The sequence below is a fragment of the Schistocerca serialis genome, chromosome 4 (genome assembly GCF_023864345.2).
Source record: "Schistocerca serialis cubense isolate TAMUIC-IGC-003099 chromosome 4, iqSchSeri2.2, whole genome shotgun sequence".
NCBI lineage: Eukaryota > Metazoa > Arthropoda > Insecta > Orthoptera > Acrididae > Schistocerca > Schistocerca serialis.
In genome coordinates, this window is record NC_064641.1 from 149,188,372 (window position 1) to 149,209,438 (window position 21,067).

Sequence of the window (21,067 nt, forward strand, 5' to 3'; positions counted from 1 at the left end):
CCTTGTTGTCAAGTTTATTTATGATGTCTGTTTGTAGTCGTTTTCCACAACAATATGTTCGATAACATTTAGTTCTTGTGTGCAGTTTTTGGGCTTAAGAGGTGTTCTGTTTATCCCGTGGAGCATGAGTGTGAAACTGTCATATTTATGCACTGTCGGGTGGTTGGATAACAGTGTTTGTGGATGTGGGTTTTCTGTTGTTGGTTGTTTCTTGTGATTGTAAGATCGAAGAAATTTAGTTTTTTTTTTCCATTTTGAAGTGGATTTATGTTTGAACTGTGTAGATGATACTGCGCAGCTTTTGTCCGTTTTTGTGCTTCATCTACAAGACAGATTATGTCATCCAGATATCTGTACCAGTAGATTATTTTGTACCGTTCTTGCTGTACAATGTTACTGAATGTTGTTTTCTCTATAAACAAAGTGAAAAGTTCTGTTTTTGTGTGTATAGAATCAGCTAGATGCCGTCAAACGAACGTGAGTACACCAATAACTAAGTAACAGCCCAGTACACAACAAAACTTTGTTCCACAACACTATCGAAACGCCAAGTGTGTGACACTCACATACTAAGTTCACCTTTTAATATTTGTTTACTCACAGCCACTCACACAGTTGCGGGTGACATGACGTGCGCCGAAAAAAAACGGCAACAGAAAAAGAGGACAGGAAATATGTTGCAAACAGCGACAATAATTATTAGAAGCATGCCATAATATATAATAAATACGGTAGTATGAAAACATTCATAGAAAACTATATTTCAAAAAATGTATTAATGTGCTACTGTGTTTGTATAACTATGCTATTTTCTGCGTGTTTTAGATTGAAAGAATCGCGCCGGCCTTCGTGACCGAGCGGTTCTAGGCACTTCAGTCCGGAACCACGCTGCTGCTACGGTCGCAGGTTCGAATCCTGCCTCGGGCATGGATGTATGTAATGTCCTTAGGTTAGTTAGGATTAAGTAGTTCTACGTCTAGGGGACTGATGACGTCAGATGTTAAGTCCCATAGTGCTCAGAACCATTTTTTTTTTAAGAACCCACTGATTATGGTGATATCTGTCGCCGAAACTAGTTTGGGACATAAACAAGTAAACAAATAACAAGGTGTTTTGCATCAACGCGGACTCACAATTCCGATATTGTTGTTCTTCTATGCAAACATGGACCATATGGAAGAGTTACAAGATACAGTTATTCTAACTGCTACAGTATAGTACAGAAGGTAATTGAAAGAAATAACCAACGGGACGGACAGAAATTATAGTTTTATTTAAAGACAATAATTACAGTGAGGAGATCGCTGTTTATGGTTGTCCTCTGGAAGTTATAAAACTGGGCTTGGTTCTTAATAGGATGTGTCATCAACGAATGCTTTGAAAGTTCTCCCACGCTGCCCACAAGGTTGCTAAGCGGTTTCTATTTTAGGATCTTCCATTTCTCCGCCAGTGTGGTTGAGAAATGCTGGATAGTCGCTGGTGCATGCGGACGTGTTGAAATACGCCTCCACAACGCATCCCACACGTGCTCGTTGGGATTTACGTTGGAGGGGAACGAGCAGGCCAGTCCATTCGTCGAGTTTCCTCTCGTTCTAGCCGCTCCTTCATCTGCGCTGCCCCATGCTGTCGCGCATCCAGAACATGAAGACAACGCCGAATTCACCCCGAAGAATATGCACGTGTGGAAGGAATGGTGTCACTGTAACGTTGACCATTGAGTGCACTGTGCTTCATGATTTGGAGGACAATATTTCTGAGTTCATTACTGAGCCACACATGGCTACAGATGTAATGCACCGAGGAACAATGTCGAAGATGATCGTTTTAGTGGTGCAGATGTTATGGAGTTGGTGGGGGGGGGGGGGAGGGGATACAATGTTGCATGGATGTACTGACTTCCAAATCTTTGAATGCGGTATCTCTCCGATCAGCGTTATTGTGACATTGTTCTCTTACACATGTGCAGCGTTTCATGTTGAAATCACTTCGGTGTATGCATGGCTGGGGTACAGATGGCAAGGCTGAGGTGGGCCACTTGACGTGCGGTGGTTTGTGGACTGAGACAACAGTTAAGCCACTCACCTCCAGAATTACCACTTCTGTGTCATGTTCACACTGGATCGGTCTCTGGCGTATAAAAACACTTGAAAAAAAAAATACAAGCCAAAAACTAAAGAACAAGAAACAACAACGTAAATAAACTAGCTGGTACAACATGGGGTGCCGACTCATCGACTCCATGTACTACAGTACTTACGCTGGTGTACCCAGTTGCCGAATACTGTGCTCCAGTGTGGCAACATAGTGCCCACAAGAGGAAGCTGGACGTACACCTGAACGAGTGACTTTGGATTACTACGGGAACATTAAAATCCACCCCAATCCCCTGGCTGCAAACCATCGGCACCATCCCACCACCTGAATTACGACGCCAAGAAGCAATCAATCGAGAATGTAGGAAACTGCACCACCCAGACTACCCACAAGAGCTCCCAATCCATACAGCCTTAAACAACCGCCGGCCAGAGTGGCCGTGCGGTTCTAGGCGCTACCGTCGGGAACCGAGCGACCGCTACGATCACAGGTTCGAATCCTGCCTCGGGAATGGATGTGTGCGATGTCCTTAGGTTAGTTAGGTTTAATTAGTTCTTAGTTCTAGGCGACTGATGACCTAAGAAGTTAAGTCGCATAGTGCTCAGAGCCATTTGAACCATTTAAACAACCCACCCCCACATCCTTTAAAAGCTCGCAGGCCGGCCGCGGTGGTCTAGCGGTTCTAGGCGCTCAGTCCGGAGCCGCGCGACTGACATGGTCGCAGGTTCGAATCCTGCCTCGGGCATGGATGTGTGTGATGTTCTTAAGTTAGTTAGGTTTAAGTAGTTCTAAGTTCTAGGCGACTGATGACCATAGATGTTAAGTCCCGTAGTGCTCAGAGCCGTTTGAACCAATTTTTTTTGAAAATCTTGCAGTTCACTGTGGCATAAAGGAAGGAACGATGAGAAGTTCGACAATTAAGAAGAGTGGCGTAAGAGGTGGAACGCTGCAACAATAGCACATCAAGTTGTCCAAGACCCAACTGCCAGCCACCAGGATTTCAGCTGCAGAGAAGTGAGTGGACAAGGGTGAACAGAATAAGAACTGACCACGCCAGGTACAACGTTATGATGCACAAGTGGCGACTCCGTGAGTCTCCAGCCTGTGATTGTGGGGCCCCAGGAACAAACTGTTCAACATATTGTTAGAGACTGTCCTCAGAGTAAGTACCCTGGATCATATAGAGCCAATATTAATGCTACTCTCTCTCTGCTGTTAGTTAGCTTCAGTCATTAGATACTGAACTATGATTACATGTATCTGCCATTTTTTAACCTGTAGTTTCACTACTGGCCATTAAAATTGCTACACCACGAAGATGATGTGCTACAGACGCGAAATTTAACCGACAGGAAGAAGATGCTGTGATATGCAGATGATTAGCTTTTCAGAGCATTCACACAAGGTCGGCGCCGGTTGGCGACACATACAACGTGCTGACATGAGGAAAGTTTCCAACCAATTTCTCATACACAAACACCAGTTGACCGGCGTTGCTGGTGAAACGCTGTTGTGATGCCTCGTGTAAGGAGGAGATATGCATACCATCACGTTTCCGACTTTCATAAAGGTCGGATTGTAGTCTATCGCGATTGCGGTTTATCGTATCGCGACATTACTGCTAGCGTTGACTGTTAGCAGAATACGGAACCGGTGGGTTCACGAGGGTAATACGGAACACCGTGCTGGCTGCCAACAGCCTCGGATCACTAGCAGTCGAGATGACAGACATCTTATCCGCATGGCTGTAACGGATCGTGCAGCAACGTCTCTATCCCTGAGTCAACAGATGGGGAGGTTTGCAAGACAACAACCATCTGCACGAACAGTTCGAAGACGTTTGCAGCAGCAGCGACCATCAGCTCGGAGGCCATGGCTGCGGTTACCCTTGTCGCTGCATCACAGGCAGGAGCGCCTGCGATGGTGTACTCAAAGACGAGCCTCGGAGCACGAATGGCAAAACGTCATTTTTTCGGATGAATCCAGGTCCTGTTTACAGCATCATGATGGTCGCATCCGTGTTTGGCGACATCACGGTGAACGCACATTGGAAACGTTTATTCGTCATCGCCATACTGGCGTATGATCCGGCATGATGGTATGGGTGCCACTGGTTACACGTCTCGGTCACCTCTTGCTCGCATTGCCGGCACTTTGAACAGTGGACGTTACACTTCAAATGTGGCTCTACCCTTCATTCGGTTCCTGCGAAACCCTACATTTCAGTAGGATAATGCACGACCGCATGTTGCAGGACCTGTACGGGCTTTTCTGGATACAAAAAATGTTCGACTGCTACCCTGGCCAGCATATTCTCCAGAACTCTCACCAGCTGAAAACGTCTGGTCAATGGTGGCCGAGCAACTGGCTCGTCACAGTACGTCAGTCACTGCTCTTGGTGAACTGTGGTATCGTGTTGAAGCTGCATGGGTAGCTGTACCTGTACACGCCATCCAAGTTCTGTTTGACTCAATGCCCAGGCGTATGAAGGCCGTTATTACGGCCAGAGGTGGTTGTTCTGGGTACTGATTTCTCAGGATCTATACACCCAAATTGCGTGAAAATGTAATCTTATGCCAGTTCTAGTATAATATATTTGTCCAATGAATAGCCGTTTATCATCTGCATTTCTTCTTGGTGTAGCAATTTTAATGGCCAGTAGTGTATCTCTGTTAAAGTAGTCAGTAATATTAAGTTAGTAATTTTCACAATTTAAAAATGTGTATAAAATTTATGCCACAAAGTAAAAGCTAAACTGTATGTAAATACGTAATTAGATATGCATGTAAAATTAAACTTTATGTACCTGTCAATATTTGCTGTTGTTGCCATATGATAAATAAATAAATAAATAAAGCGTTTCATGTGGGCAGCGCAAGTAGAGGAGCTCTTGAAACGAAAGAATATTCGACGAATAAACTGGCCTACGCGTTCCCTCGACGTAAATTCCATAGAGCACGGATGGGATGCATCAATGACCATCCAGCAACTGTCATCCAAGCTGTGGAGGAATGGAATATTCTACAACAAGGACTTCTTACCAACCGTGTGGTTAGCGTGGGAGTACGTTGTAGAGTATACATTCCTGTCAGTGGTCTTCACACACACATGTCCCGTCTCTTATAATTTGTAGGGTACCAATATAAATCCCTCAGACTTTAGAGGAATAATTGTCTTGTGACAAATGTGTTATTTCTGTTCGTCTGATTGCGAATTTCATTCAGTTACCTTCTGTACTACTCTGCAGCATTTCTTTCCACGTCTTTCATCGATCAATGCTGCTACTTAGCAGTGACACATCATGCGGAAGTTTCTTTTCCATAAGTATTGCCTAGTGGTATACGAGTAGCACTAGTGGTAGTAGTAGCACTAGTGGAAGAAGAGGAAGAGGTAAAAGAAGAATGAGTTAGGCTGATTGCTAGAGTTGGTACCGCAGATGATCAGGTCAGACTTGGATCTGCCGAAATAAGGAGCCAAGCCGGGCGCACGCAGTTGTGGGGGTACGGCTGGCTCACCTTGTGCCTGTCCAGAGAGCGCACCCACTCCAGGTCGGTGATGTCGGAGATGCCGCCGTGTACCACCAGTACCTTGTTGTTGACGACTGTGCCCAGTGGCAGAGACCGGTACACCACCTCGATCAGCTTGAGAAGCCGGTCTGCGTTTTGCTGCAACACGCCCAGAAACGTACAGTTAATTGGTGTCGTTCATATGCGTCAGTACTTAATGCTATGTGTCTGACCAGGATTCGAAATCTATCACTCGAAGGGACTAATACGGCTGCAGTCGGCGAGTACCTCACTTGGCAGCAAAAGGAACGAGAACAGTGAAAAAGTGTTATAACAGACATTTATACGATTGCTATCTCCGTTGTTCACTGCATTTGTTAGGATAATAATTTCAGCGCTTACGGCCCGTGATACTTAAGGAACCTATGAACATTTTATTTTGAGATAACCGATCCAGTTTGAAGCTGTGTGGCATGAATCTAGTGAAGGCAAAACAGAGTTATTAATTAGGAATGTCAATAACTTTAAGTTACCGAATATTGTAATAAACTACATACTTAGGAAGTAACAGGCACTCCTATTTAACGACGACGGTTCAATCCCGCGTCTGGCCATCCTGATTTAGGTTTTCCGTGATTTCACTAAATCGCTCGAGGCAAATGCCGGGATGGTTCCTTTCAAAGGGCACGGCCGATTTCCTTCCCTGTCCTTCCCTAATCCGATGAAACCAATGACCTCGCTGTTTGGTCTCTTCCCCCAAACAATCCCATCCAAATCCTATGTAACGAGCTAATCATCACTGTACTCCGTTCATCTGGTGCAAACAAACACAAACGCCATGATTGGTCAGCAGCCGTAGCTCTCTTACACTGCTGTTCCGCTCTTGGAAGTATGTCCAGCTTATGTATCACATATCTCATTACTATATCACTGTAAAAGTATCTGTAACACAGTTTGATGTATTAACAGCAATCAACGTATTTTTAATCATACTTTAGCTATGTAATTTTTATTTCAAAAATCGTGTAGTCTCAAGGTTTCTGTAAACGCTACTTGTGATCTGATTGTCTCACTGTGCATACGTTCCGTGAAAATGGAGGACATTGTTTCCTGCTTCGTAGTGAAACACGTGCGTGGAACACCGTTAATGGCGAGAAACGAGTTGTTGTTAATGTTTCTCCCATGATTATAGAGAAACAAGACCTCTGACGCTTTTCGAGATACACTATACACTAAGTATAAGGAACCGTATTGTAACTGTATGCTTCCCGTAAAAGGTAGCGTCGCAGTATTATCATCGTGTATGCGGGCAGTTGGCTGCTCGAAACTCATTGTGGTCTACAATTCTTTTGTTCGGGTTCAATAGCTAAATAATTTAAATATGAAATCCATCCAATGGATATTAATTAACTCACACTCATGTAAAATGGTCCAAGATGTTAGAAATTCTCAGACAAATAAGGGTAAGCTGTAGGGAGGGACGGTTAATATGCAGTATGTACAACATCCAAGAGGGAATAGTGAGAGTGGACGACCAAGAACGAAGTGCTCGGATTAAAAAGTGTCTAAGGCAAGGCTGTACCCTTTCGCCCCTACTCTTCAATCTGTACATCGAGGAAGCAATGATGGAAATAAAAGAAAGGTTCAGGAGTGGAATTAAAATACAAGGTGAAAGGATATCAGTGATAAGATTCACTGATGACATTGCTATCTTGAGTGAAGGTGAAGAAGAATTACATGATCTTCTGAACGGAATGAACAGTCTAATGAGTACAGAGTATGGATTGAGAGTGAATCGAAGAAAGAAGAAGTAAATGAGAAGTAGTAGAAAAGAGAACAGCGAGAAAATTAACATCAGTATTGATGTAAGGAGGAAAATAATTGTGGATGAAGATTGTAAGTACTACTCTGAGATGAAGTTAAGGAATTTTGCTACCTAGGCAGAAAAATTACCAATGACGGACTAAGGAGGACATCAGAAGCAGACTGGCAATGGCAAGAAGGGCATTTATGGCTAAAGGAAGTCTACTAGTGTCAAACATAGGCTTTGATTCGAGGAATAAATTTCTGAGAATGTACGTCTGGAGTACAGCATTGTACGCTAGTGAAACATGGACTGTGGGGAAAGCGGAACAGAAGACAACCGAAGCATTTGAGATGAGGTGCTACAGACGAATGTTGAAAATCAGGTGGACTGATAAGGTAAGGATTGAGGAGGTTCTGCGCAGAATCTGAGAGGAAAGGAATAAAGAAAAGGGAAAGGATGATAGGACATCTGTTAAGACATCAGGGAATGACTTCCATGGTACTAGAGGGAGCTGTTAGGGCAAAAACTGTAGAGGAAAACAGAATTGGAATACATCCGGAAAATAATTGTGGATGAAGATTGTAAGTACTACTCTGAGATGAAGAGGTTGGCACAGCAGAGGAATTCGTGACGGGCCGCATCAAACCAGTCAGTAGACTGATGACCCTAGGGGAGGAAAAACACTCATACTTCATTATCATTTTTTAAGAAATCTGCGCATCTTCTACGTTCTAATTATATATCGAACGCAAATTTCTGGTTTTCATTGCAAATGTTCGTTCTTAATTAGCCACATTTTATAAAATATTCTAGAAGTTAAGAAAACATTAAACAATTAAATCTTTGGAGAAAACTGAAAAATCAAATACTCTTTATTTGAATCCGCCCCTTATTTTGTATGACAGGTGTGGTCCCACAGGAGCCAGAGTAATAAGCGTCACAGAAACGTAGAAAATAACAATTTTCGCAGCGTCGTGCACACTGTAGATATTCTCCATTTTTACATTTGTCACCGTGTCACTGCAATGTGAACCAAACAGAATTGGTCAGGAGCCAAGTTAAGGGAATTGTCGCGAGAAATAACTAAATGTTTGAGCTGCCACATGGACTGGAAGTACTATAATGCACGAAGCTTTGTGACACATCACTGCCAAATGATGGCGAAATACAGGTCATAAAAGAGGAGGAGGGAATGTGTGTTTTTTGGTCGCTTGGGATTCTGTTGCTGATCACCTCGGGATCAACGTAGTAGGACTGAAATATACCATATTGCTCGGAGTCCGATATAGAAGGAATTCAGAGTTTACCAACGACTCACGGCAGTGACTTCAGTGTTTAACTGCATAGGAAATCACCAGTGCGCTTTTACACTACACATGGCACACGCAAAAATAATTACCCTTGTTAAAATCAGGAATTTTCGTCATTTTTTTTAATTGCAATACTATGTTAGCGAAGATGGAGAACATGTACCGTTTTCCGTCCAGTCACCTAAGAAGCATATCGCCTGAGTTTTGCCGTATATTAAGTCCTTCTGTTTAGAAAGTGACATTCAAGGCTATATAGTTTCCGTGCTCGTCTCTTTTTACGTCTTTACTGCAACTGTTCACGTCACTGCAGGCCAGTTACATCAGATGGCTGGCCAGTGCTGTACGACTTAAATGCGCCGGAAAAGCTGTTGCCCCGTATCGTCATTATCGTACTTGACTGTACTCGAGACAGCTTGGCTTCAGCTCCACATGAAACGAAACCGTTTGAGGTTCCACCAAACGCGAAAGAACTCATAGTGTGGTATATACATGAGGTTTATTCTGATGATGAAGGGAGTAAAGATGTCACGAGGGGCAGTTCGGCCAGTGGAAAAGACGGTGGATATTATGGTGTTGCCACAGAGGCAGTAACAGCTGAATGGATCGCTCAGGACAGTTCAGTGACTTCGATGTGGATTAATCACTGGATGCCATTTGAGTAACAAATCCATTAGGGGCATTTCAACACTTTAAAGCTGCCAAGTTGACCATTGGTGATGTGAAACGCGAAGCTACGAGAACAGCTGAACTAACACCAGGAAGAGCTCACGAAGTGACGGACACGGGCTTTCGAGCGTAGTTCTGAGTGACTATAGAAAGTGGCGTGAAACAAAGAGGGATGGAATCACTTGAGTTGGAATGACCTATCAGCAGACCGGCTAGCACAGTGACAGCGTGTAGGGAGTTAAAAAGAATGGTCGAACTGCTCCTCATACGCCACACATTTCTGCTGTTAATGCTAAGCGGCGCTTCAGGTGGTGTAAAAGCGACGCCACTGGTCAGTGGATAACCAGAAACGAGTGATATGGAGCGACATATTACGGCACACCCTGTGGCAACCTAATGGAAGGTTTGGAAAATGTTATCTACCGTCATGTGTAGCGTCAACAGTCAACTACGGATGAGGTGGTGCCGTCGTGTGGGGATGTTTTTATTAAGTTTTAGTTCCCTTGTTGCGCTAAAGAGAATAATGAATGCGGAAGGTTTTAAACACATTTTACAGCCTAGTTTAGCGAGTTCGGTAGAGGAACAGCTGGGAGAGAATCATTGTTTTTATCAGTACGGCAATGCACGCTGACTCAAAAAAAAAAAAAAAAAAAGAAAAATCTGTCTCTGGATAATAACATTGCTGAAATGGATTGGCCTGTCCAGTGTCCAAACCTGGACCCAATGGGATACTTTTGGAATTGAGTCAGAAAGTCGGCTTCGCTTCTGACCCAAGCGTCCATTTTCTCTGGTTGCGGCTCTTGTGGACGAATGGGACGCCCTTCCTTCACAGACATATCATTGAAAGTATCCCTAGCTGAGTTCGTGCCACCATAAAGGAGGAGAAAGAGGCTGGACATACCACGTATTAATGTCCACTAATAGGCGTCTGTCGAATTTTGATCAGATAGCATAGATATCAACAACAGTAACATGCACAGACGTCTGAGTCTTGTTAATAGAAGAGACGGTGTGCACACACGTCTGAGACTTGTTAACAGAAGAGACGGTGTGAGTTGGAACGTAGAACGTCCATCACGGGGATAGTGTGAGTAGATGTAACAGTGCTGATGAAGATGTGATAAGTGTCATAGTGTCACCTGGAAGTGATGATGACCAGTCTTCCGACTGGTTTACTGAGGCCCGGCACTACTTTAGTTCCTGTGTCAGCGTTTCATTTTAAGATAAAATTTTCCACCAATCGTCTTCATCTCTATGTTCAATGTACTCCAATATGAGTCTTCCCCTACAGTTTATGGCCTTTTATACTCCGTCTAGCACTACAGAACTTATTCGCTGATGTCTTAACAATTGCCTTACAATGCTGTCATGCCTATTAGTCAGTGGTTTTCATGTTCATTCTCTGGAAAATCTACTGGTTTCTCGTACTGTCATAGCCAGCCTGCTCTATTCTATTCTATCAGTCATCCTATTTTATCCCATTCTTCCTGCATTATCTTATTATGTTGTATGCCATGCTGCTTATCCTATTCTACCCAGCATATTCAACTCTACTCACTCCTAACCTCTTCTCGCCACGAATACGTACGTGCACTTATAGGTTAACAAGTAACGTAACAACGCCGTGAGTGAAGTGTTGTACAAAATAATCGTCTCCACAATATTAGCGAATGTTACTATAACATAAATAAAATTACTAAGCAGTAATAAGATAATGTCTTTATCTACACAGAGTTGTGATGACTCTAGGTTTTATCCCAGGAGATATTTGTTCCAAAGAATTAACTATGATTGTACCTGTAACATACATGAGCAGTATATAAATACGTTTTTTATGAATCCTGTACAGACTTATGCTGGTTCCAGACTTACATAGCAACGTATAACCCAAAGACCATTCATACTAGAAGATAACAAGTAGTATTACGTAAAAGCAGAGGTCCCCAACCGTACGATAGACTTTTTGCAAGTATATATACGGTGGTATGGATTAAGATCCCAAGTATCACACACTGCAGTCATTCACCCTTGTGAGCACTCCTTTGAGAGTAATTGACAAAAAAAAAAAAAAAAAAAAAAAAATATATATATATATATATATATATATATATATATATATATACACTCCTGGAAATGGAAAAAAGAACACATTGACACCGGTGTGTCAGACCCACCATACTTGCTCCGGACACTGCGAGAGGGCTGTACAAGCAATGATCACACGCACGGCACAGCGGACACACCAGGAACCGCGGTGTTGGCCGTCGAATGGCGCTAGCTGCGCAGCATTTGTGCACCGCCGCCTTCAGTGTCAGCCAGTTTGCCGTGGCATACGGAGCTCCATCGCAGTCTTTAACACTGGTAGCATGCCGCGACAGCGTGGACGTGAACCGTATGTGCAGTTGACGGACTTTGAGCGAGGGCGTATAGTGGGCAAGCGGGAGGCCGGGTGGACGTACTGCCGAATTGCTCAACACGTGGGGCGTGAGGTCTGCACAGTACGTCGATGTTGTCGCCAGTGGTCGGCGGAAGGTGCACGTGCCCGTCGACCTGGGACCGGACTGCAGCGACGCACGGATGCACGCCAAGACCGTAGGATCCTACGCAGTGCCGTAGGGGACCGCACTGCCACTTTCCAGAAAATTAGGGACACTGTTGCTCCTGGGGTATCGGCGAGGACCATTCGCAACCGTCTCCATGAAGCTGGGCTACGGTCCCGCACACCGTTAGGCCGTCTTCCGCTCACGCCCCAACATCGTGCAGCCCGCCTCCAGTGGTGTCGCGACAGGCGTGAATGGAGGGACGAATGGAGACGTGTCGTCTTCAGCGATGAGAGTCGCTTCTGTCTTGGTGCCAATGATGGTCGTATGCGTGTTTGGCGCCGTGCAGGTGAGCGCCACAATCAGGACTGCATACGACCGAGGCACACAGGGCCAACACCCGGCATCATGGTGTGGGGAACGATCTCCTACACTGGCCGTACACCACTGGTGATCGCCGAGGGGACACTGAATAGTCCACGGTACATCCAAACCGTCATCGAACCCATCGTTCTACCATTCCTAGACCGGCAAGGGAACTTGCTGTTCCAACAGGACAATGCACGTCCGCATGTATCCCGTGCCACCCAACGTGCTCTAGAAGGTGTAAGTCAACTACCCTGGCCAGCAAGATCTCCGGATCTGTCCCCCATTGAGCATGTTTGGGACTGGATGAAGCGTCGTCTCACGCCGTCTGCACGTCCAGCACGAACGCTGGTCCAACTGAGGCGCCAGGTGGAAATGGCATGGCAAGCCGTTCCACAGGACTACATCCAGCATCTCTACGATCGTCTCCATGGGAGAATAGCAGCCTGCATTGCTGCGAAAGGTGGATATACACTATACTAGTGCCGACATTGTGCATGCTCTGTTGCCTGTGTCTATGTGCCTGTGGTTCTGTCAGTGTGATCATGTGATGTATCTGACCCCAGGTATGTGTCAATAAAGTTTCCCCTTCCTGGGACAATGAATTCACGGTGTTCTTATTTCAATTTCCAGGAGTGTATATATATATATATATATATATATATATATATATATATATATATATAAATTTTGTGTGACGCTTAAGGGGGGAAACCACATCAGGAGACTGACGCAGATTTATTGGGACCTTTTTTTGGTGGGAAGCATTAACGAGAATCTAATCAAATTTGACATACTTTCATTCACATTTCGACCAGGTTTTTGAATTTTTTAGAATAATTTCAGCGAAAACTAACGAAGTTACGTTGTGATGTCCGCTGAAGGTTGTGAGTATAGTTCTCCAATTGCATGCAGTGAAGCCATACCGATTTTCATCTGAAATGAAAAAAGTTTTGATTTTACGTTACTAACTTCTTTTCTATGAATATGAACCTCAATTCAGGTGAAAATAATGAAAATTAAAAATTTTACGGGCGTTGGAACTATTTACTTTGATTTTCACCATTTTTTCTCTAATATTGCAAAGAAGAACGTCCTTAAAATCATGATATCATCTCACAAGTTGGTTCATATAATTCGTAATTATATAAGGAATCATACTGTCAATATTCATAAGTTTCGGGTCTACACTTTTTGTATTAGACTGCACGCAAATGTGAAAATAGCCATTTCGAGATATTATTCGCGGAAATTAGAAATTCAAGGAAGTTAACAATAATGTAAAATGTTTACCGAATCATTTGCGATTTCAGCACCATATAGTAATCCTTCTTCTTCCTAATAGGCTTCATTTTGCACTTTCAAAAGTGCTTTCCGAGCTTTCCGACCTTCCTTCGATTACAATCAACTATGTCGCTTCTGCCGGCTCACGCACTGGTTTCCCAATTGTTCGGCGTAATTGAAGTTTTGCGTGCATACTACAATTCCTGCCTCGTTCGTGACAATCAGAAGCGATGAATATCCTTCATTGAATAATCCCGCTGATAATACGATGATAATTCAATGACTTATGCACGGAGTGCAAGTGTTTAGGAGCTAATAGCTAAATAGTGGAGTTAAAACATTCATTCGCATTTCGTGTGTGAGCACCTAAACGTCTCTCCAGTAATTCATCCCTTGTTCTGCGCTCGAGCCTGTACCCGATGTGCACTCGGTTCTATGGTCATAAGATCTAAATGAATGCGAATGTAATTTTGAAATTTTAACAGCTTATTCTTAGATACTTAATCTGACTATTTACGCAATTAAACAAATCGGATTTTTTGAACCTCCTAATGTGGTTTCCCCCCTTAAGAGCTTTAAAAATGTTGCATAAAGTTGTATGGTTGCGTGACATAATGGAAAGGATAATAGCTTCCCGTACAGATGGTTGTGGATTCGAATCTTGTCCGGTGCGCTAACACTATTTTTAATTTTTAAATCATTATCTAAATGAATTGGATCATTATTTTTACTAACTAGTTTAAGTATATTTTTTTTATTTCTGTTCCTCTGTCACATCATTTTAATCATGGTATGAACTTTTTGATTTGTTTCATTTTTTTCTCTATATCATAGTTTTCCAATAGGAATTTTTGTGAATATTCGAAAAGTCCTACCTATAAGTTAAAAACAAAAGACGAAATAATGTATTTATATTTTCGCAATGGTGTTAAAACATAGTTTTGTTAACAGATATGCATTTTTTTGCACGGTAACCATCAGACAAACATTTACAACATAACCGAAAGATCTACTGAACTGCTCACAAATTAACTCAAAGGAAAATTTAAATGAAAGACGGGCTTATAAGTAAAACGAACTCATGCAAAATGAGAAATAGATAAAATGGACGTAATAATGTGGACAAAATAACAGGGTGATTAAGAAAAATAAATTAAATCGAAATTAATACATAAAATTAATTAAAAACACATGAACAGAGATTTCAAATTGAGAAAGAGTGATACGAAGAAAAAAGAGAGTAAATGAAGAAACTGATGTTATTATTAAAATTATGAGACAAATTAATGGAATTTAATACTTACATTTGAACGAACTAATTGAATAAAAATAATGATAAAATTCATTTCAATAAAGATTTAAAAATAAAACAAGTTTAGTGCACCTGACAAGATTCTAATCCACAACCTCCTGCATTTGATGCTGTTATTCTATGTATTATACCACACAAACACACTAAGTAGCGCAATTTTTTAACAGTGTTGAGTGCCATACAAAATTCCGAATTTTTTTTTGTCCATTATTCGCAAACGAGGGTCTACCAGGGTGAATTGCTGCAGTGTGTGATACCTGGGATCTCAACCTACAGCACCACATAGATTGTTTCATAAAGTCGATCGCACCGCTGGGGACCTCTCCTTCTTAGTGATAACATGTGTAGAAAATAAACGAGTAAATGATTTTTGTCACTCGGTGCGTGAACAATTTGAGACGTGGGGATGTAGCCGCAAATTGAATGGTATTGAAGAATTCCGCCCAGGTGAAACCGTTAAAACAACCCGTTGCTTTCGTTTTTAGGTTTTCGTTTATAAATTACTTTCATTTCAGTTCTTTCACAATGAAAGAAGATGTATTGTTTGATATATACTGATAATTAAAACTACATTTTGAATTTGGTGTCATTGGTATTGTATTATTACAGCTAAGAATCAGAAAAAATTATAATTAACTAGAGAAATTCTATGTATCGTACGTATTGCTTCGTCTGCTTTGAAAGTAGGAGGGTACAGGTTTTGAGTAAACAATAAATACATAAATGGTAACGTCAGCTAGTAGGGTTTAGGCGCAACTCAAGTTGGTGTTTCTTGCGCTAAGAGCCACGTGCAACATGGCCCGGTATCGTGTAAAACAATAGTATCTGCACGTGATTGTGTGAACCATAAGTCAGAGTTGGCCAGGAATTCTCACTGCCGAAACAAGGTCTCAAGGTAGCAAAGAGTAGTCGAAGCAAGAGTATTTTGCGTGGCGACACTACTCTCACCTCCTCAGACAGGTCACTGTCGAAGACGCCTGCACGTTACTGCTACTGCTATCAGAGTTCGTCTGTTAGCCACATGCATGGCATTGTACAGCGTGAGACAGGATCTTCGTGGCGAAGGAAGTCTCTCACATACTAGCGAACAGCGGAAAACACACAGAACGACTCCAGTAACGTGTACGGCAAATTTGTTCGTCTGAACCTTATGGACGGATTGTAAATTTTTGCCAACGAGAATTTAGAAAGCTGTTGCTACCGTAGGAGCTTCGTGGGATAGCCAGTACAGTTAACTGAAGAATTTGAATATGTGTTAATACAAATGATCAATGTGGAGAGAAATCGTAGTATTGCTTGTGAGGTTCGATAAACTTCGCAATAGTTGAGTGAGATTACAGGGTGCCATGTCGTTTTTGTTAAGGTGCCCAGACCATAATATAGTTGCAAAGTTTGCGAGAGTTTTGCGTTACATTAATTCTCCTGCCGCTAATCACATCAAACAACGTGCTGGTTTAACTCCTTTTCGGCGAAGGATTCACTGCACTCGCCAACAGTTGGATTTTTTTTCGAAATAATTGTTTTGGCTTCCTTTAATGACTGCTCCGAAAATTTTCGCGTTCTCTTGGCACTGGCTGGATGGTGACTCTTGAACGGAGACAGTTTTGCTGACTGGGAATTTTACTCTGTAACTGCCCGGCTTTCGGCGAAGTTTGAAGGTGTCCGTGGCACAGAGCGCAATCCTACATCTCGACCTTCTGCTATCAATCTCATGGAGAAAGCTATGGACGACGAAGATTATCAACGCAAGGGACAGATTTAAATTTTACACATACGCCCAAGCGGTTGATTTTATAATTTCTATCGAACATGGCGTTTTTAAATTATCTTCTGATATTACCGAGGAGGTTATAAGAGAAGCACGTTGTGTGTTTACTTGCCTGTGTTGCTTTGGGTTCAGTGCGTTCACCAATTGTGGATACCGATGTTGTTATCTCATGCGTAGCCCAGGGAAATGCTAAAGTTCTATTGAACAGGCAGGATTAGCCTAAAAAGATTCAGTGTTTCCTATTTCATCCACTGTACAACAGACTCGGGGCTTCCCCGTCAAAAAGTGTTGAGATGGAGACTAACACCCTCCTGAAGAATATTTTCTTCTCGCAAGAGACTATCAAGTGTCTTCTCTCTCATTGAGCTGTCTCCCAGATTATACGGCCTTCTAAAGGTTCGCGTGCATCTATTTCCTCTTAGGCCTCTTTTCAATAACATTGTTTCCGACATACCGTACAACAAAACATCTTGCTTCTCTGTTTAGCCCGCAGGTAGGCCGATGCGCGCATCACATCGAAAACTCTGCGGATTTCTTACGTCAGTTGGAGGTATTCCTTTTGAATGAAACTGTTCTTTTAGTTAGTTTTCCTGTGGTCTCCCTCTCTTTTCCCTTATGTTCCTCTGACTCATTAAATAAGGTTAGGTTTGGTATTGAATTAACGAGCCTATTTCGACATTTGTTGACATCCACTTACTTTTCATTCAGTGACCAGTACTATGAACAGATACTATGCGACAGGTGGAGTTGCGATGGGCAGTCCTCTGTCCCCTGTTATTGCCATTTTATGTATGGATGCCATAAGGAACGTGCTCTGGAGTTGGCGGCATTGAAACCTGCGTATTTTTACGGACATGTAGAAGATAATTCTTTTCCGTGGGCTCATGACAGCGAGAATTTAAAAGGTTTTTTCTTAGAAAATATGACATTAATCCACACGCACATTCCTTCGCAATGGAAGTGGAAAAGGATAGCTGCCTACTGCGGCGACATACTATTAATTTTCTCCTTTTTATTCTTGTTTTAATAAATCTGTTGTATTTTAGTGCAAATATAATAGTCCGACTATAAATGTGTATTTGTTATGAAGAAAAAGGCTTATATATGAGTCATGCTGTCACAATGTGTAGAGTATGGACTGATCAATTTATAAAATGTTGTCGTTGTAATACACTATCCGTCTTTTGTCTGACATACTTGACTTGTTACTTCCCGTCACGTTTCCTCCTCCCAGCTGCGAACTGTTAAGACGCATGTTTTAATGAGAGTTTCTTTAAGTCTCAATAATTACTCATTTCTGGTTCAGTGTTGTGAAATATTACTTTATATTGTACCGCCAATGCCCTTAGTATATTATTGATAGGTTTTAGAGTCAAATTGTGGGTAATTTTGACTTTATCAAGGCTAAAAACCGTCTAGCGCTATGTTTGTTTAACGGCCACTACGGCTATCTCACTGAGATCGCTACGAACGGTAGTAATTGATCAGAATCTTCCATGCTCTTTAATTTATGAATTCCGATTTGCTACTGCGAACAATATTGCCGTACTTGAGACATTCGGAGCCGACACGTTTGTGATAACAAGAAACCAAGCCATTTATTCCCGCAACTCACAATATTTCGTGCAGAAGTAGGTTTCCATTCATCCTCAATATAACTTTCCAGTTAGAGCTAAACTGTCCCTTCCTGACGTGTTGCTTAGAAGGAAGTCTGACTGCAGGAAACCATCTCACTCTGATTTGTATCAACAAGATGATAATTACACCTTCCAACTCAACGTGAAGTGGTACTTCGTACTTTGATTCAAAGGGCCCACCTCTTCTCAGACCTTGAAAGTTTTTCAGCTAACTTAGCACTCCTGAAAGTAACCTTTGGTCATAATGGCTATACTGAAAGGTGGATCAAACACACATTATATTACCGAACAACCGTGAACTGGGTGAGTGATGTTAATAGCGCCATTGCACCGAAGTCTGCAGCCATTTTTACCTTACGCAGAAAATATTTCCAATCGAAGTGAGCGTATGCTGGAGAAATATAATGTGATTTTATTTTTCAACCATCATCTAAAATTATGACCCTTTTAGATAACGTAAAGGATGATCTTGGTATGTCTACAGCGAGTGTTTAGCGTATTCCTTGCAACTGTGGCATGTCATGTATTGGTCACACCATAGGACCATGGAGGGCCAATGTATTGTGCATACACACTGTATGTGGGCTGTTTAGGTTTTTATATTGGTAACGCCACGTAGCGCAGTGTATGAAAATCACTGGCTGTGCTGTGTGCAGTCTGTGGCTGGGTGGCATTTTTGTAATATTCGCTATTGTAGTGTTGGGCTGTTGGCTGTTAACAGCGCGTAGCGTTGCGCAGTTGGAGGTGAGCCGCCACCAGAGGTGGATGTGGGGAGTGAGATGGCGGAGTTTTGAGAGCGGATGATCTGGACGTGTGTCCATCAGAGACAGTAAATTTGTAAGACTGGATGCCATGAACTGATATATATATATATATATTATGACTTTTAACACTACTAAGATAAATGCATTGTTTGTTCTCTATCAAAGTCTTGCATTTGTTAACTGTGCCTATCAGTAGTTAGTGACTTCAGTAGTTAGAATCTTTTATTTAGCTGGCAGTAGTGGCGCTCGCTGTATTGCAGTAGTTCGAGTAACGAAGATTTTTGTGAGGTTAATGATTTGTGAAAGGTATAGGTTAATGTTAGTCAGGGCCATTCTCTTGTAGGGATTATTGAAAGTCAGATTGTGTTACGCTAAAAATATTGGCTGTCAGTTTAGTGTTGATCAGAATAGGTAAAGAGCGAAATGTCTGAGTACGTTCAGTTCTGCTTAGCTGTTTGAAAACCAAATAATGTAACAGGTTTATCAGCACAGTAATTCATTAATTTTTCTAAGGAGACGTTTCAACACCACAAATGCTTACAACAGATGAGCAAGTGTGCTACTGCAGAATATTGTCTTCATACCAGTCATTCTATGGAATATAACGACATGGAGAGTCTGGCATTCACTTTCAGCTTTTGGGTAAGGTAACAGTTGAGATTACATTAAAAGTATAGATCTTTCGACACCTCCAGAGAACTAACCCCTTCTCTAAGGTCCTTGCGGACCTGCAACCTCTTTGAACACGATGCTGACCCCTTTGGAGTGAATTCCAACCGCAGTCTTTGCTCCGATACACAGGGTGGATCCCCTAGGGACAGTTCAAAACCATTCGACTAAATGAGAACTTCATTCGGTTGCTTTTCCAGTGTTCCTATTTTGCGCCGTCCTGTGGCCTCCTCGTGTGGGGGCCCAACTTTGACATGTGTGTGAATGAAACGTAAAGGTGCCAGTCTAATTCTTCCTGCGTCGGCAACACCCTCAGTGTCACTCACACACTTTGTTGGGCAGTACCTACAAAGAGATAATCCTTGACCGACTCCTAGGCACCTGCAGGTAAGCTGTCCTCTCGACAACACTCGCACCCCTCAGATTCTGCATACCTATAAGCAAGCGCTAGAGCAGCAGTGCAGCACCACTCAGCTGCTGGGTGTCTAATGAATTGTCTGCCTGTAGGCGTTTGGGGATCAATCAAGAACTCTCTTCGTACAGGTAAATTTTTAAAGTGTTCAACAAAGTTGGCACCGAGGGTGTTGGCGATCTGGTGAGCCCTAGAGGGACTGTTTGTCATTTCAATCATGCTTCTGCCAATATCACACACCTGCCTTTGCCATGTGAACACACCACAGGAAAGTGCGAAACAGGAGGACTGAAGTAGAATCAACTCCATTTTTTGCTACGAATCAGGTTCAATTTTGGTTTCGCATGGTCCCTGATTGTTCCATTGTGAACATCAAAGCAAAATCTTCGGTCGCATACACTCCAAAGGGATCAGACCATGTTTAATGTGATTGCAGCCCCACAGTATCCTTAGAATAGTGTTGAATTGTCCGGGAAGAGTCTGCAATGTCAAAGGTCGCCAAGAACGTCGTCATGTTGCTCATTACACTTTGAACTGTCGTTTTGGACCGCAAAATGTGTGTAAATCAAGAGATGATTTAAGTGACGCCCTTTATATCACTTCCTGTGCCTTTCCGTGTCGATTCTTAGCAGCGGTGTGAGTGAAATGTTTTTCTCGACCACCCATAAGAAAACCGCGTGGTTTCAAGACTTGGCGTAGCGATTCAGACGTCGATCAAAGAGATATCAAGAGAAGAGTGAGATGTGAATAAGAGCGGTTGTGGAGACCTTCTGATCATGTGACACCTCCACAGTGGCGTTGGACAGGATGGTGGTGAAATTTCTCGCCTATGTGGCATCATTAACCCACCTCATACGTAACACACTGTGTATTAATGATATGGTCTTCCTACTGCATGGCATATGCATATTAAGCGAAATTTCGTTGTATAC

General features: G+C 42.5%; 1 protein-coding gene across 1 annotated transcript in view; it reads right to left on the reverse strand.

The window, feature by feature from the left end:
- Positions 1-21,067, reverse strand: part of LOC126473757 (serine/threonine-protein phosphatase rdgC) — a 1,849,640-nt gene that overhangs the window by 350,936 nt on the left and 1,477,637 nt on the right. The window contains exon 10 of the mRNA XM_050101014.1: positions 5,610-5,759. Coding sequence (XP_049956971.1) covers positions 5,610-5,759 — 150 coding nt within the window. The remainder of the gene's footprint in view (positions 1-5,609; positions 5,760-21,067) is intronic.